We start from the raw sequence: 17,182 nt of genomic DNA on the forward strand, positions 1-17,182 counted from the left end.
AAATAAAGAATATGATTTTTAAGGTTGGCTAATTAAGCCTGGGACAATTGTAGCAGTGAACTGAGCAGTTGCAGGCCTAAGCAGTTGTCATTTGCCAATGGAGTCTGAGGCTGTGGCAGGACAGCCTGCATCAGCACAGGCAGCCAAGCACACTGCCCAGTAGTTCTGTCGGTGGCAGAATTATTACACCTAAAACTATGTTCCATGGACCAGTCCTATGATTAAACAAAGGGATAGTGCTGGATTAAGGTGTGGATAAGGACTTCAGATCAGGAGTATGGTCAGGGTGAGGCAGCAGCAAACGAAGACCCTCATTTTGAAGATTTTGGTAATGGAGCTAGACAGTGTAGAGTAGAATACAGAAATATATAGTGAGTGACAGAAAGTAAAAGAGTGGAAAACTTTGGTGTTTGAAGGCTTACAATGGAAAGCTACTGTGAGAGAAGGGACCTTTTTCATGCTTTCTAAATGTTTTCTCTGTGTCCCCTAATAAGTTTGAATGTGTTGGCCAATATCAGCTGCATTTGACAGAAATGTAGGAGTCTGGGAGAGCAATACTTACTGCTGGCTTTTTTAAATAGGCAGCAGGGAAGATGGAGAAGGCACTCTAAGTTGCACAACAGGATGAAACTTTATTGTGGCATCACTTTTATTAGGGCATCCATGCAAGCATCATTACAGAGGGCTACAAGAATTTTCAGAGTCCCTAAAAATTAAAATGTGTTTCCCTACCAACTAAATTCAACACTGTCCATGTGATGGAAAGGTGAGGAGGTTTGAGGATAAGTATGTATCCAAAAACATGAACAAATATTTAAGACACTAAAAATTAAAATCTGTTCACATTTGTAGAAGGGATGTGGCTGCTGGCTGGACTACAGTCATATGGTTAGCTTGATGACTATAATTCAAAATTGATATCAACATTCTGTAGATGTCTTAGGTATTGTGGACTGTCATAGCATTTTAGATCAGAGTGAGCAGTTGTGGCTAAAATAAGGGAAGTAATGTTATTTCAGTCATCTCAAGAAACGATATGTAATCTTTTTGGAACTGAAGGAAATTTTTTTCTAGTTGTGAATTGGTTAGCAGTAGTACTTTTGTGTTATTATTTGTAGAGTGCTTAATGGTAAAAGCAATTTTAAATTTTTGTTTCTAAGTTTACTTCAGTGGTGGTTTTGGCTTAATGTAAATATGAGTGTTGGTCCACAGAGAGGTATCATTTTACATCAAAGTCCTGATAAAATCCAGTAAATAAACTTTCCTGAACATATAAATACTAAACAAATGGGTTGTTTACAGCTAAATATTTACTTCAAAGTCTTAGAAGTGTTTAAAAACTGGTTTTTCTGGTTTCTGTTGCAGACGATGCCCTCATAGGATCTCTTTTCAATCCCCTTTTTCCTTTGCACACACCTTGTTTAAGCAGGAAGAGCTTAATTTAAGCTGTAATCTTCCATCAGAATAAACCTTAGACTGTTTTCAAAACATTGGTACTCCTCTCCTTCCTCAGTTGGACAAGGCCTAGCAGCTTATTGCTTAAAGCTGACTGATACCTAGTAAATGCACTATTTCACCAGCCCACCTCTGCAGGGTGACACTCCTGTAATTTACCAACATTGCACCAGTTTAGGTCATCTTTTTCTCAAGAACAGAGAGTAGAGCTCCTGTGTGCAGGGGCTTTAGCATCTTTTGCCACCTCCCACTGGGAACTTAGAGTAATGGCTGAAGGCAGAACAATCTGGGCTCTGTCTTTGGGTTGAGGTTGTTTAGTGATGCTTTCCATTGCAAAGACTTGTCGTCAGCTGAGCGTTCATCTCTCTGTGTTTAGAACACGGAGTGCCTTAGAGTTCTCAGGCAAAGCTAAGCCTTACTGCTCTAGTGACAAGTTCCTGAGATAGGATCCACCTGCTGCCTTTATTGCCCAAGCACAAATTGCCTATGGTTAAATATTTGATCATTTATGATACAGGTGGCTGCTAGGGGAGTTAATGTAAGAAGCAGCAATACTGATGATGTACCAGCTGAGTTCAAATGGATCTAAAAGGAGCTGGTTAAACTAGACAAGTACACACATTTTGATCACTACCACTTGAATCCCAGTAGTTTACTTTGTGGGACAAATTACATTGATTTTTAACTATTGTTGTTGAATTGGTTAATTTTAAGTAGGAATGATCAAATACTAACCTGTCCTTGAGTGTTATGTTTTCCCTTTCATCTCAAAAACAGGTGTATTCTTTTGTACGTGTGTGGGGAAGGTAGGGAAGGGAGGAGTGGAGAAATGCATTATGTAATGTTAAAGCTTTTTCTTTTTAAATTTCTATGCCAAAATGTTAGCCATAGTCATGTCTTCTGTATTCAACTTCATCACAGGAAGAAGGCAACGGAAAGGAAAAAAGTAAACTCTAACCTAAGTAACAATTATTAATACAGACTTTTTACATTGAAAAAGAGCATGCCCAGAATGTTGTTGAAAATCCTACTAACAGAACACATTTTTAAATGAAAATGTTGTATTTAGTACATTGAGATACAGAGGACATGTAAAGCAGCACAAGTAAAGAAGCGTGAAATTGTCATAATATATTTTCTCCTTGGTTTCAAAAAATTCTCATGGTGAGATGGCTTTGCTGTATCTGCAGACATCCGGCATGTTCAGATACTCACCCTCACATTTCAACTGTCATAGAACCTATTTATCATTTTGACAGAATGTGAAGCTTTTAAACTCCAATCAGTTGAGGGGCAAATTATTCTTTTAGTATGCTCCTGGAAATAGTTTGTACAGCTTTCAAAATGCAAAGAATCAGGTTTGCACTCTATCAAAAAAATCCCTTCTGAATCTACAAAGAAGAGTCAGAGGACTACTAGTATTTCCTTAAAACATAAAGGTATTTTTACATCCTGATTATTTTTTAAAATTATTATTTTATTAGATAAAATTTGAACTGGAAATTTGCATTTCATATACAAGAGCCATGTATTTTCTCTTCCTGTAAGTTAAAAGTATTCAGCAGGATGCGCAGTCTCTGTCTAGACTTGCAAAGTGCTGCTGTGAACAAACACCTTCCACCCTGCCAAGGCTTTCTGTCACCAATGCACGTGCACACAGCCACAGAGATTGGCCTGAACTCAGTGATATAAGTCTTCTAGCAAAGAGATTTCTGAAATTGTTAGAAAAAAACTTCATGCATAGTGTTGTGGATGCTGTAGCACTTCCCTTTCTCTTTTGAAGTAGCTTACCCTGTTCAGATCAAGCCTCTGATATCAGTAATCTCTGGTGCAGTGATGCTAAAGGACTGGGAACTTTCGAGTTCTGAGTCTTCAAATAGGAAAAAGTTCTTTTTCCCCAAGTGCTGGAAGGGTGGGGAGCTGCCATTGGTAGGCTCAGCAGCAGGGTCACAGCTGAGGCAGCTGGTGCAGGAGGAGCAGTTCTCACACATTTCCTGTGTCTCTCACACAAATGTCATCAGCCAGTGGTAGGAGTAGCAGCAGCAAGATCAGAGGGCTGCATCTCACGTGGTTCACGGGGGTCCTGAGTTTACAGAAATGATAAAAAGAGCAGACACAATTTCCAAAAGGAAGTAATCTCTAGGGTGGAATGCCCTGGAAGACAAGATTTCTTTTCTTTCGGAATTTTCCACTTCTCATCATGATGTCTTAACACTCCAGACACCAAGCAGTTGTGAGCATTCCCATGTCAAGGCCACTCTGTGGTTTGCCATGTACCCAGCCTCATTGTTACAGACTCACTGTGCTTTCATTTTCTTTGGTTTTCATTGCCAGACATGGAAAATAGAAATGACCCTTTAGTCAATGTATTTCCTGTCCTATTAAAATAAAGAAATCACTGTTGATAGCTCTTGCATTGGTCTTGCTCATACTAATTTCCATTAAAACACCAAGCCTTACCTGATCTCACTCACACATGCACACACACAAACCCTCCACCTCCCAATACTAAAGTGCTTTAGGGAAGTCCTGGACTGATATCCCAAGATAATGAAATCTTCTAACCACAGAGCCTGTCAGCAGCAACTTTATTTTATCTTTTTGGTCACTGTGTCTCAAGTTTAACTGTAAAGAGCACAGCTAGGGTTGTAAATGATGCAGACACACTTCCTTAGCAGATCTTCAGGTTTGATCTGGTGATCAGAAACAATCTAGTAAATGCAATGTAAGAATCTCAGCTGCAACATGATAAGTGACTGTGTGCAGTAAAGTAAACTCTAGCAGTTTACTTTAGTACAAATACTGGTTCACTTAAACCACATTCCTCTTTCAAGTACCCTTCAGCATCGTTAAACAGTTTGCAAACCCCTGCTTTACTTGCCAGAGCAAGAGAATTATGAGTGTGCATGTAGTTAGTAGTCTCAGCTGGCAAAATGGTAGCTAACATCTGGAGGCAATAAATTCCTGAAACTCAGTGGCCTGATACCCTACTGAAAATACATTTGTTTTAAAGGGAGGGCAGGAGAGAGTCTCCTTACTCTAATATGAAGTGTCAAACGCAAATTCTAGTGGGAGGTGCCCCTGCCCATGGCAGGAGGCTTGAAACTTTAAGGTTAACTTTAAAGTTAGATGAACTTTAAAGTCCCTTTCAACCCGAACCATCTTACAGTTCTGTGAAATTAACTTGTGTTGTCTGCGTTTGTCTGGATGTCAGTAGTTGTCTCCAGCTGTCTGCACTGGATGAATTTCAGCTACTGACTGTCATGTTGGGTCAGTGCCCTGGTGGCCAGCTTGATACCTTTCCAGGAATCACTAGAGACAGAAGTTCTTCCCAGAGGGCTCTGAACCTCCCTGCCTGGCATCTTCCCTGACTGTGTCTTCATATCTGAGTCCTCTTTTGCTTTTGCATTTTACAGAAAGCAGCCCATGGAGATGCACCTCATATCTTCAACCCTACTGCCCCTTGTCTGTGGCTGGGGAGAACCCCATCACGGAAGTCAGCTTCACGTAGTCAAATTTTGCAACAGAATTCAGCTTTTTGCATAATAGTGCAAAAAACCTAATTCCTTCACCAGGCTCTGGCTCTATTCTCCAAATGATTTATGATTTTCATTTTTGGAAGAAGCTTTGTAGCTCTCTATTGCTAGCAAAGATTTCCTGATTTTGTTATGTGGACCTTAGGAAGGAAAAATTCTCATTCATTAGTACTACATTTCACAGATTTTGCTACTACTTGTCATTTTTTAAAACATAAGGCACTGATGCTGTATGTTCATACCTTTAAGTCTTTTGAAGATCTTTCAAGGTGTAAGATACAGTAACAATGGCAAACCCTTTCCTTTGCATTTCAGACAAACAGTTCAACAGCTCTGCAGGAGCTAGAGCTAAGACAACGTGAGTCACTTTTTGCCCTTTCTGTTCTGGACTGTTTTGGATACTATTCTATTTCTGGTATAATTTATACCCTAAGGGTACACCAGCTACAAGGGATTACAGTATTGATGGCTACACTGTTATGAATCTCTCCCGATCCTAACGGACTGCTGTGGAAGAGACTGGAAAAGGCATTGCCCACTGAGAGCTTTGTACTGTTTAAACAACACTTAAAATCAGAGTTTTCCCCATACTGGATTCAAGATTTTTATCTTTTGCTGTCCTCTGCCACAACAGGATGTTAAATTCACGCATGGAGTTTATCTTGGCTGTGAATTTTAATTGTCTTGTTGAGTTTCTCATTTTTCATTTTCAAAATGTTGTCACACGATTCCAGTATTTCTTCTGGAGACATCCAGGTTGAAGTGAAATAATTTGACTTTCAGATTATAGTCAAAGGAAATTCTGGAGTGTTTAATATAAAAGCTAGGATTTTGTTCTGTCAAATGCTGCAATTTAAATGATCTCTAAATGCTGTAACATTTCCGGGGTAAGCAAACTCTGGAAGGTCAGTGGATCACTGTACACATCAATTTGTACTCCCAGTTCATGTTTTGCATTCCACTAACAGAACTTTTTTCCTGCAGAGCTGCTAACGCTTGAAAAATACTATGGAGCCATTTATTTTGTCTTTCCACTTACATTTTGAATGTATTGGTCTTAAAAACTTTAATGAGATGCTGTGTTTGTTAAACTTCACTTCTTCCACTTTATTGAATAAAATTAGATACAGAACCCTCAGATGAATTCTGCTGTGGAGTAGAGGGTCGTCATTGTCACAACATCAGGACAGCTGACAATTTTCTTTGCTGCTTGTGTGTTTATATGTGATGGTAAGATGGGTCATATTTCCTGACTTGTGAGACCTGCCTTTTTATGTGTGTGTGTGTGTGTGTGTGTGTGTGTTCACAGCTTGCACAGGTAGACTCCAGAGCTGTACATCTGGGTGCTGTCCTTATCCGTGGCCTTACAACTTTGCTCATGGCCAACAGTGCCTGTGGCTTTCCATTCAGGATGGATGATCTGATGCCTTGGGCAGTGTTTGATGGAAAACTTTTTCAAGAAAAATACCAGAAGGCACACCGAGGTTGCTCTGTGGAAGAACTTTTGGAAGGCAATGTAAGTGATCACTTCCTTTCAGTTCTGCATTCTTTGTAAAAATGTACCTGTCCACTTTGTTGTTTTTGTATTCATGTTTACACTTTCCCCCTTTCTTTGTATTTTTCTTCTCTTTCTTATTCTTTTTTATTCTCTCCACAAAAAAATAATTAAAAAAAAAGAGTAGAAAAACTGAGCTTATAAAGGAAGCTTTAATTTTACCTTTATTTTTGTTCCCACTACTCAGAAAATAATAGAAGGAAAATAGTTGTCAATTTCAAAAATGAAAATGCCCACAATAGTTTTCTAGTACTGAGATATTAATGAAACCTTTCTCCCATAAGATTTTAAGCAACATATTAAGAACACCTTTTAAAAAAGGTGTTTAAGACTGATATTTTTAAAGGAACCTAAATTTTGAGATGAAGGTTTGGCAATTTCGAAGAGGAGGTGCAAATCAGAAGGTACCGTCTTTTAGAATAGGTAAATACGGGTATTTATTTTACAATCTCACTAAGTACCTTCCTGTAGCTCTAGGTACTTATTTGGTTCTCAGTCCCACTTTATCTTACAAATCTGGGGATTTATAAGATGTGCATGCTGTGTTACCAAAAGAGCAGTGAGATTTCAGACATGTCTGGGCAGGGAGGTCCTGCTGAGCACTGTGCATTGCTCAGGGGCAGCGTGTCCAGGCTCAGAGGTCTGCTGGACTCGGTGCCAGACTGTGCTGATGCACTGCTGAAGCCTCAAACCTGCCTCGTGCCCCACCAGCACAGAATATGTGGAGGGATTCGGTAGATCTGTATCCACCTGGGAAGGTAGCTCTAAAGACCTTCAATTAATGTGTCTTTCTCAATTAATGTATCTGAAAAGCCTGTATCATTTAATTACTTTTGAAAATCTTACCTTTGAAATGCTTTTACCTGCTACTGAATGTATCACTTGAGGTTAAAGTAATTACAGAGAAAAAAGGTTTCAGTTTTGATTTATTTTAATCTTTTGCATCAGTGCCAGTTGTTTTTGTATAACTGGTTTTCTTCTGTGATTTTGTGTCCAGCTGCATACCGTGCTGGTCTGAAGTGAGGAGTGCAGCTCTTGTGGGTGGGTGGAATGAGCATGTTTTTAGCATGAAGGAGGAGAATAATCCTTTCCATATGTATTCAGTCATATGATTAGGACCATAACCTCTATCCAAATCCTGTGGTTCCTATTAATTGGTCTGTTGATTTCAGTAGATTTTGGATTGGGCTAATGGTTCATCCAGGAATTTCATGCAGGACTTTTACAAAACAATAGAGCGTTTAAAGAATAAATGGGAAAATGTTAAAGTATCCAAAATGAAATTGATACTTGTTTTCCTCTTGGGTAGAATTGAGGTTAGCGGGTAACTTTGACAATAAAAATTTAAATCTGTACAACTTTTATATTAATTGATACAGGTATTTTAAAATTTATTGTGTAGTATGTTTTAGCTAACACTTGTGTTAGTGTTGGAGTTCTATTTTATTCTGTTTTATAATGAAGAAAGATCTTACTTTCCTAGAACAGAGTTAGAAATATGCTTGGTCAACTGTAATATCTAGGCTAGGGTTTTTAAAAGCCTGATGCTCTGTTTTAAACAAACCCCAGATAAACTGTTCTGTTGTGAGGAAAAATGCTCTAGCTATGTGAACTTTCTGAGTAGTTTAAATACCTTTTTCTTTTTTAATACAATTTTATGGTACATATATGGCAGAGATATGTACCCAGACTAATAAAATAGCTTTCCAGCTTATCAGTTTGAGGCAAGAATCTGTTTTGGGGAGAATTGCCAAGAGATGCCAGTTTAGTTGGGAACACTGGCAAGACAGCAAGTATATGTGATTGGTTTTTCCTCTTATTATAAGTTCAACTTTAATAAATAAAAATGGTACTTAGTTCCTGGCAGAACTTAATGTACTGCTGGAAGCCAAGATCTTTCAGCACTTGTTTGTTAACAATCTAAACTTGAGCACCACAAATCTAATCTGGTGATAGTGACAGTATTGTATTCAGAAAAGAAGTTACTCTACATTTTATGTTTTGTTATGGAAAAGAAAAATAATAGGAAAAATGTATTAGTTTGGTTGTTCAGTGCTTGTCTCTTAACTCCTGGGGTCATTTCTCTATTATCTGGACAGTTGCATTACTTCAGGGCCTTGAGGCAATCTCAGAATCAGTATTGTTTTGAATATGATAGGCTTAAATACAGTTAATAGGTTTCTGACAATTACAGTGGAAATACAATCCTGGTTAAATATTTACATGTATATCAAAAATTTTGAACATCTTAGGGTTTGCTTCCTACAGATTCTTATAGCAAAAGAAGAAAATGTGTACATTAAATACAACTGATATTTTTGTCGGGAAGTTTTTGGGTAGCTCAGCACTTTATAGCCTGGCAGCTGTTAAAGATGAAAAAATGGACAGCTTCTGATAAGACTAAAAATAGAACCATCTTGTTTTCTTTACAAAATTATACTAAGCTCTTATTATGCTAGTTCTATTTTTCAAAACTGTAATCATATTAGTTTGTTTATCCACACAGAAAATTTGCTGTAATAGTCTCATAAAGAAGTGAGGCAATGATATTATCACTTTATTAGCCTTTTTATTGTGCTTCTCACTAATGAGTATGTTCATGGTCAATTTTTAAAATTAAAACCAAATTACATCATGGGTTCAGCATAATTGATATGTTTTGTTCTTTTCTGATCTCACTTTTCATCCAACCTCCCAGGAATAAAATGAAAGGTTTTTCTCTGTGTTCTTCACAGGCTGGACCCAGTTTGTGTGGTAAAACAAAATTCTAAAAAAATCTGTGAGTTTTAGTTAACTCTCTCTAAAGATGTTTGTTAACTTTAGAAATGTATTAGGGAAGTTCTCAGCAGGGTTCATTCAGGGAGTCAAACTCTACCTTTAATTTAAGAAACCTCTCTAGTTACTGCAGTCTTGCTGCCTATTAGATTTTTTTAGTTTATCCTGTCATCTTCAAAAGGAAATGTCATCCTGTAAAAATCAGTTCAATTTTATGAAAATAACAAATTGTGCTATTGTTCTAAAATCTCTCTTCTCCTGATTCTCTTCATTGTGTAGCAAATTCCACATGCCCAGTACCAATCAGGAAATAAGATCTGTCACTTTTTCAAAGCTCACAGAAATCAGAGAAAGTTAAGGATGTATCACATCTCTCAATATTGCATCCTTAAATAGCTTCAGCTTGTCCTTTTGACAAGTAGATTTTTTCATCACACCACAAGGTAAACACTTGAATTTAATTCCCCCATTTCTTTTTAGAGTTAGTTACACTTTATCAGTCAGGAGTTGGGGCAGATGTATTACTGTTGGGTAAGTTCTGTTTGTGATGTTTGAGATTAAGAGACTGATTCTAACTGGTGTATTTTCCATGAGTTCATCAGTCCTTACGTGGAGGCTTTAACCACCTCTGCCTGTGGTATTGCAGATGGAAGTCTAGTTAAGTGAGAAAGGTGAAAGCATTTCTTCTGCACCCCTGCTCATCTCTCCAGTTATCCACATTTAATATTAAATGTTCAAACTTTATTTCCTGTAAAAGTGTGAACCAGATCTATCAGCTTCATGCATGCACAAGTGTGGCTAAGACAAGTCTTATAGTTGTGTATGTGTTTCATTTGTGCTACACCTGAAGAAAGGAGAGCAGAAGAATAATTGATTTTTAACTGTGTTTTATGCAGGAGTCTTTGTACACACCCTTCCAGAATCTTAAATCTCTCATTTGCAAGGTTTGCATGGCAAAGAACAGAACAATACAGAGCAGACCAAGAGGAAATGGATTTAACACAGGTTGGCATTGTGTGAATTTTATCAATAAAGTTCATATATAGCTGAGCTAAATTATCCTTCAACAGCAGTAGCAATTACATAGGCAGCCCATCAAGCTAAGTAAATTTTAAGTTCTTTCTCCAAGACGCAATGAATAGATCTAAGAAAATATTAGATCTATTGCTCTTTTTAGCAATTTATGTGAATTTGCTTACCTAAGTTTATATAGAATAATATTTCCATCTAGGTACATAGCTAGTGAGATATATGCAATAAGTATCATTAATTGACAGAAACATCACTATTTATTCAGTGACTAAAGATATTTTTGTAGGAGAAATTAAATGGCCCAGCTTTTTCTTTCAATCCCTCAGGGGAGTTATTTAACATTGATAGTTAAAGGTCGGAATGAGGCATTGAAGATTAAATACTTCTTATTGCATTTGCTGATATATTTCAAAATAGAAGAGAGCTTTTGGGCAATTTGAAAAACTGTGTTTTCTTGCTTAAGATCTTGCTCTTTCCCCCCAACTTTATGGCTGAGTTTGCAAAATTGTTTTCCCTACCTGAGCTGCCTGACTTTTGGGGTAAAAAACATTTAAAAGGTTTTTAACATCAAGATCAGGCTGAATGTTGAGGCTTCGAGACTTTGAAATAATTTACATTGATTCTCAGTGTTTATGCTCATATTATGTTTATTACCTGCTTAATACGTGAGCAGTTATAATGTCTGTGAGGATAAAAATTACCCCTTCAGAATTCCTTGAGCAAATTACAACAGACAGAATGATTTTCTGCTAGTTCAGTACTTTGCATTATGTGGCAGCAATACTTCTGATGTGACTCTACAACAAGCTCATGCTGGACACTCAAAATTGAGCATATCTGTTGTTGTTTTATAATACCAGACCTTGGTAGCATCTGCTTTTCCTTGAGAGCTATATTTAACCATTTTAATTATGATTTGTGATTCCAATTTGGAGAGAGATTTCTGTTTGTTTTAATGACTGCAGTCTCCAAATCTGTGTCATAAAATTTTGATCTGGTTTCTAAATACACTTGTTAGCAGCTTGTAATAATAATGTGCATAGATGGAAATGAGGACAAGAACCATGCTTGTTAGGCTGACTTTAGCTTGGAAAGATTGTAATTGTGCTTGAGTATTTTGGCACAAAACTAAGAAGTACTGTTTCCTGAAAAAGAATACACTGTCTCTCTTTTTCTCCATTTAATCTTACATATTGTCAGAGTTGCTTAGTGAATTCTGTTTTTCAGAAAGAGAACAAAGAGATTTTAATCCCAGGTTACAACAGCCACACAGAAGTCATTTTGTTTCTCCATATCATACCCAGATGAGGGGTTTCACACAAAGACATCTGCAATCCCAAGGTAAGAGATGGGTACATGTTTGTGGGTTTGGAATTGTCCCTATCACCAGTATAACAGCTCTGTGTCTACCTGCAGTTCATGTTTATGTGTGCAGTAAACTTGCAGCAGTCAGTAACAAAAATTGCATTGATGCCTTAAGTTTTAGCTTTTATATTTTTCTGATTCTGTGCTGCTTTAGTGTGTAGTCCTGAGCTTCATCTTAAGACTTGACAAGCTGTCTTCACAGAATAGGTAGACAGAACAAGTCCTTTTCTAGCTTGGGACCAAGGACAATCCATGCTAGTTTTGGGCCCAAGACTGTAAACAAGGTGGACTGAAGAGAGAAAACAAGAAGGATGGGACTTCATAACCTAAAGCTGTTAACTAAATTGTCCTAAAGCTGAGCAATTAGCTCCAGTATGCTAACGGATCAAAACTTAACAAAAGTGTGAGACCCCATGACTGGTCATCCATTTTGGGTTCATCTTGGGTGTAGCTCTTGGGCTCTTGTGCTTCCCAAGGTGTATCTCTTGAGGCCTTTTAATAAATACCTACTTCATTCTTTAACTCTGTCTAGCCTCTGTTCTAGGCCAGCCTTCACAAGACATCAGTATCAGTTACACAGTTGTGTATTGTCCCTTGCAAAAACCAACTCTGCAGGGTGAGGTGGAGTGTAGTATTGTAATCTGCAGTCATCTTCTACTCACAGTGTTCTGGGAAATAAGCTTTCATGTGGTATTTGTAATTTTCATGCTTGATCTCAGCTGAACTGTGCTTAAAATTGCAACAGTTCTAAAACAAATTGGCACAGCTGCACAGAAATGTGTCTGAAGTCTTTAGCTGCAGATCTTCGTTCATACTTCAACAAAACCCTAAAGTATATGAATAAAGTTAAACACATTCTTAAGTGGTTTTCTAGACCAGCGTCCCTGCTTCCAGGTCACTGCCTAAGTGATACAAATGCAAGTTTTGTCTTGCCTTGGCATTAATCTTAAGTCATTCACCAGCCTCACTTCTTGAAAAGAACAGACATTTCAGTGAAACACTACAGTGGATAACACTGTTGAACTGACTTAATTCAGTTGTGCTTCCTCATTACTGTGAGTTGAAGCACATACACATAGATTAAAGAAAATAAGCAACAGGAAGAGAGGTGTCTAAGAAACATAAATTATTTTATTAAGTCTGCAGAACCTTGAATTACTTTTATGTTTCCAGGTGAGATTTTCAAATAAGATTGCTGATGTGATCAGTAAAGATAAATAATAAATAGATACAGTGAAGACTTTAATGTGTTTCAGCTGCCACTGTTGAATGCTTCAGAGTAAGATAATATCATTTGATTCACAAATAATATTCCTTGATCCTCTATGTAAAATATAAAGCTAAAATATAGAGTATGTATGCTGACCATAAGCAAAACCCAAACTGGTCATTATTACCAGTTCTTGACCATCTGAAGAAACCTGATTATTCAGGGGTCAGATAATCTCTGACCAGCTCCAGAGATCTTATGGCTAGGTGTATTCCACAAAGTATGTTCCACAGTAACTGTGCTGCTGTGTTATAAATGTCTTTCAGTAGCATTATGTAAACATCTTGGCTTCTTTTACACTATCCCTATTTCTTACCCTCAGGACACTCTTAAAACATGATCCCGTAACTGCAGTTAAATTGCCTGTGTTATAAGTAAAGCAAGTTTATTGGAAAAATATATCTGTCCTTATAAAAGAACCCTGCAATGTTTTAGAGCTCCTTTTAAAGTGATCTGCCAACATGACTCATTTTGGCAAAACTGTTTTCCTAAGTTTGCTAATATTAGCACAGGTATTTGGGTTACTCTCTATATAGCTGTTGTCTGTTATATGTGTGTCTCAGCAAAGAGAGAAAAAAAAGAACAAAAAAAGTAGCCATTTTCTGTTCATGGTAGTTTATGTGATAAAACTCCCTAGCAATAATACTGATATCTGTCTTATCCTATCCTCTATGTACCTTCCCATGGCACACTGTTATGGCTCTAGCTGTTGCATATCATACATAAATCATTGGATTAAATGCAGTAAAAAGTAGTGGAACAGTAACCATAGGACCCATATCTTCTGTATCAGGAGTGTATATAATGATTAGGCAGCCTTTGCTCTCTCTTATCAGTTAATGTTTAAGAATTCTGTGACAATGTCTCAGCTTCACCAGTGGAGGAAAGAGTGCCTCCACCAAGAAAGCATCAACCTGAGAAGCAGTGGCATTTCTCTGAGAGGATGACTTGAATCCCCTCAGGCAGAACAAGAGCTGGACTCAGGCATCCTTCATTATATGGCCAATAGTAGCTACCCAGCTGCTGTAATAAACAGCTCATCGTCTAACTGTATTTTGAGTGCAGGGAATTAAACTGTGGCTTTTTTTTTTTTTTTTTTTTTTTTTTTTCATTTTGGGAAGGTTGGGGGGGGTTTGTTTGATTTTATTCATTTAACTTCTCTCCATAAATTTCTTGGCTGTGTGTTACAAATGGATAAAAGCACATCTGTGTTACTCAGAGCTGGACATCTAAGCCCCAGGAGGGTAGATTTTCCCTTAATATTTCTTGTTTGATAATTTATGGATTTTAGGTTTGTGGCTGCAACACCACACCACAGCCCATATACCCTATTGGTAGACAAGCTTCATTAATTAGAAGTTAAGACCACTAATACATTGCTTTACATCACAATGTTAACTCATTCTATAAGAACCTAAAAGTAAACTGAGCATTAAGAACTATGGAAATCACTGTTATTATCCATTTCGTCACAGAATATAGTTGTATCAAAAGGGTACATTCACTTGAGTCTTAGCACACAGTAAAACACATAACGGCTGATAATACAAGCAGCCTCTCCTTTGCAAGATACTTAGTCAAGTCTTCCACACTGGTGTTGCTTTTAAGCATGCTTCTGATTAATAGGATTTTGGTAGAACTGTTATGCAGATGGGACCTGGTAGAATGTCAATGCTGAGAAAATATTTAATTTACATTGTGAGTACTGCTTTGCTAATAGGGCTTTCTAACTAAGCAGTATAGTGCACAGGGGTACTTAAAGCAGGATGAAAATATTTGTAAATGTAGCTTATGTCTGCTTCCAAACAGCATATTATCCTTACCTGAATTCATATAATCAGATCTACCAGGCACAGATGAGATTCACTATCCCAACCCATTAATTGGACTAAGTTTAAAAGTTACTGTCACCCAAGAGTTTTAAAAAGAGCCACCATGCACTTTATCCTCCAAGATCTCAGAATACTAGACATAATTATACACCAACTGGACAGGGACATGTATTTTTTTAAGATATGTATAATTGTCACTTTTCTTGCATGCTATCTTAATAAGCCCTTGTTTTTCCTCCTTTAATGTTTACTGAATGTATTTAATTCCTCTCTTACTCTCTCCAGGTAGAGGATCAGGACATCCACATGGAAGGAGATATCACCTTCCTCCTCGGTAAAGAATTCATGTCTACAAGTGGCAAATGGAATAATTGCCACTGGGATAATTTTTGTTTATTCAGGCTTTCACCTGTTTTTATGAACTGTGCAGAGTAACTGGACAGTGTGACTGTGGAGGAAATCACACAAAGCTGAGGCTGTTCAGCTAGTTAATCACTTATCATGTTAGGTCTAAGCTTGTTATGAGACCAGAATCACCGAAACTTAAGGTACAGCTACCTGAGGCACAGTAGCATCCCAGTATAGCTACACTGTTTTGTCCATTTACAAAGGGAAAGTCTGAATTGTTTTTTATAACATTGGAGTGTAAATTTAAGATTTAAACTGTAATTTTTACATATTTTTGTAATAGTTTTTTATATTACAATACTTTCCTCACCATGAATAATGTGTCATGTCTATGCTGTATTGTGTTTTGTGTCTTGATTGTGGATTATATCTGTGTTTTAAGGGTTATACCGTTGTTTCTGAAAAAGTTTGAAACATGACATCACTGATGTAAGCATCTTCTGCCAGTGAAACAGTGGCATTTTCCTGAAAATGTAACACGTTTTTACAAAGGAAAAAATTGCTTTTACATTTGATACTTTTAGTTAAGCAACTTTTTGTAATTTTTTCAACTGAGGAAAGAATCTATCATGGTCTGCTTCTATAATGAATAATACATATGAGAGCTCAATATTTCTTTTCTGCCCCAGAAGTCTAATTTAAACACTGACCTTCAAAATTAAAAATTGGTGTGTTTCACTTTGTGATTCAGTTTTAGTAATATATGTATTTGTTTAGTTCTAAAATCAAGAGGGGTGTCAAGAGAGGAGCCAGGCTCTTCTTAGTGGTGCCAAGCAATAGGACAAGAGGCAATGAGCAGAAACTGATGCACAGGAAGTTCCACTTGAATATGAGGAAGAACTTCACTGTGAGGGTGACTGAGCACTGGAACAGATTGTCCTGAGAGGTTGTGATGTTCAAGAACCACCTGGCCTCAATCCTGTGCCGTGTCCTCTGGGATGACCTCTCTGTGACTGAACAGGGAGGTTGGACCAGGTGACCCCCTGTGGTCCCTTCCAGTGTGACCCATCCTGTGATTCTGTGATTATTCAGTTAATGTTGTTTCTTAGGCCTCGTGCAGGTGACTCCTTTGAGTCAGCTGTCAGTGGAGCTTCATTCCTTTTTAGTATCCATGTTATGTCAAAGTGAATAGCAATGTCAGACATCCATAACTCCATACTCAATTTCCTCCTGTGTATTTTTCTGTTTGTAACGCAATAAATATATTTTTCATACTCTGTATATAGCAACAATCCAACAAAATAAATAAGCAATAAGGATTTCTAGTTTTATTAAAAGTCTGAGCAGACACCATTTCACACAACACAGTGTCTTGATTTGCATTTCAGGAAATGCACTGTCATCATAGGGGTATTCCTGCTTCCTTTTTCAATTGATTTTCCACTGACTGTAATTGTACTATCATTTTTATCCTTCCCCTCCAAACCTTTTGAAATAATGTGGTCTGAATTTTATGGAAACTTCTCTGGTTTCAGGGATCTTATGATGTATAATAGTGTATTTTGAAAGAATGTGATTGTGTGCCAGAATCTGTTGGTAATTCCCTCTTCAGGCTTTGATATGAGAAAAGATATCTGTTGTCCTCAATAAACAAAGCTAAATACAGTCAGAGTGGGAGTTTTGCTGTGCTAGCTGTGGTATGAATTGTTGGTAATAATTACCCTGATTACTGAAGAATTGATAGCATCTCTGTGAGGTTGTCTTTTCTTCCTAATGTTAGACCATAAGAAGAAGCTGCTTATTATTATTATTTCCAAGCCAAAAGATATTTTTTCCCACCAAGAATAGTAGAGGGAAAGCAGAAGCATGAAGCTGAAGCATAGAGGTGCTACTTTCCTGTCTCACTGAACTTGGAATTGTTCATTATTCACAACACCACAAAGCTTATGGACTCTAGAAAGAAATAACATCAGAGAACATGACTGTAAAGGTTCCACTTTAATAGGGTTCCCTT

The 17,182-nt window shown here is 37.4% G+C and overlaps 1 protein-coding gene across 1 annotated transcript in view; it reads left to right on the forward strand.

Moving 5' to 3' along the window:
* FAM120B (family with sequence similarity 120B) overlaps window positions 1-16,823 on the forward strand; it is a 48,467-nt gene extending 31,644 nt beyond the window's left edge. Inside the window, exons 7-10 of the mRNA XM_041424111.1 lie at window positions 6,301-6,507; window positions 10,218-10,326; window positions 11,581-11,694; window positions 15,106-16,823. Coding sequence (XP_041280045.1) covers window positions 6,301-6,507; window positions 10,218-10,326; window positions 11,581-11,694; window positions 15,106-15,158 — 483 coding nt within the window. The 3' untranslated portion in view covers window positions 15,159-16,823. The remainder of the gene's footprint in view (window positions 1-6,300; window positions 6,508-10,217; window positions 10,327-11,580; window positions 11,695-15,105) is intronic.
* Window positions 16,824-17,182: the final 359 nt, after the last annotated feature.

The sequence above is a fragment of the Onychostruthus taczanowskii genome, unplaced genomic scaffold (genome assembly GCF_017590055.1).
Source record: "Onychostruthus taczanowskii isolate IOZ18803 unplaced genomic scaffold, ASM1759005v1 scaffold111, whole genome shotgun sequence".
NCBI lineage: Eukaryota > Metazoa > Chordata > Aves > Passeriformes > Passeridae > Onychostruthus > Onychostruthus taczanowskii.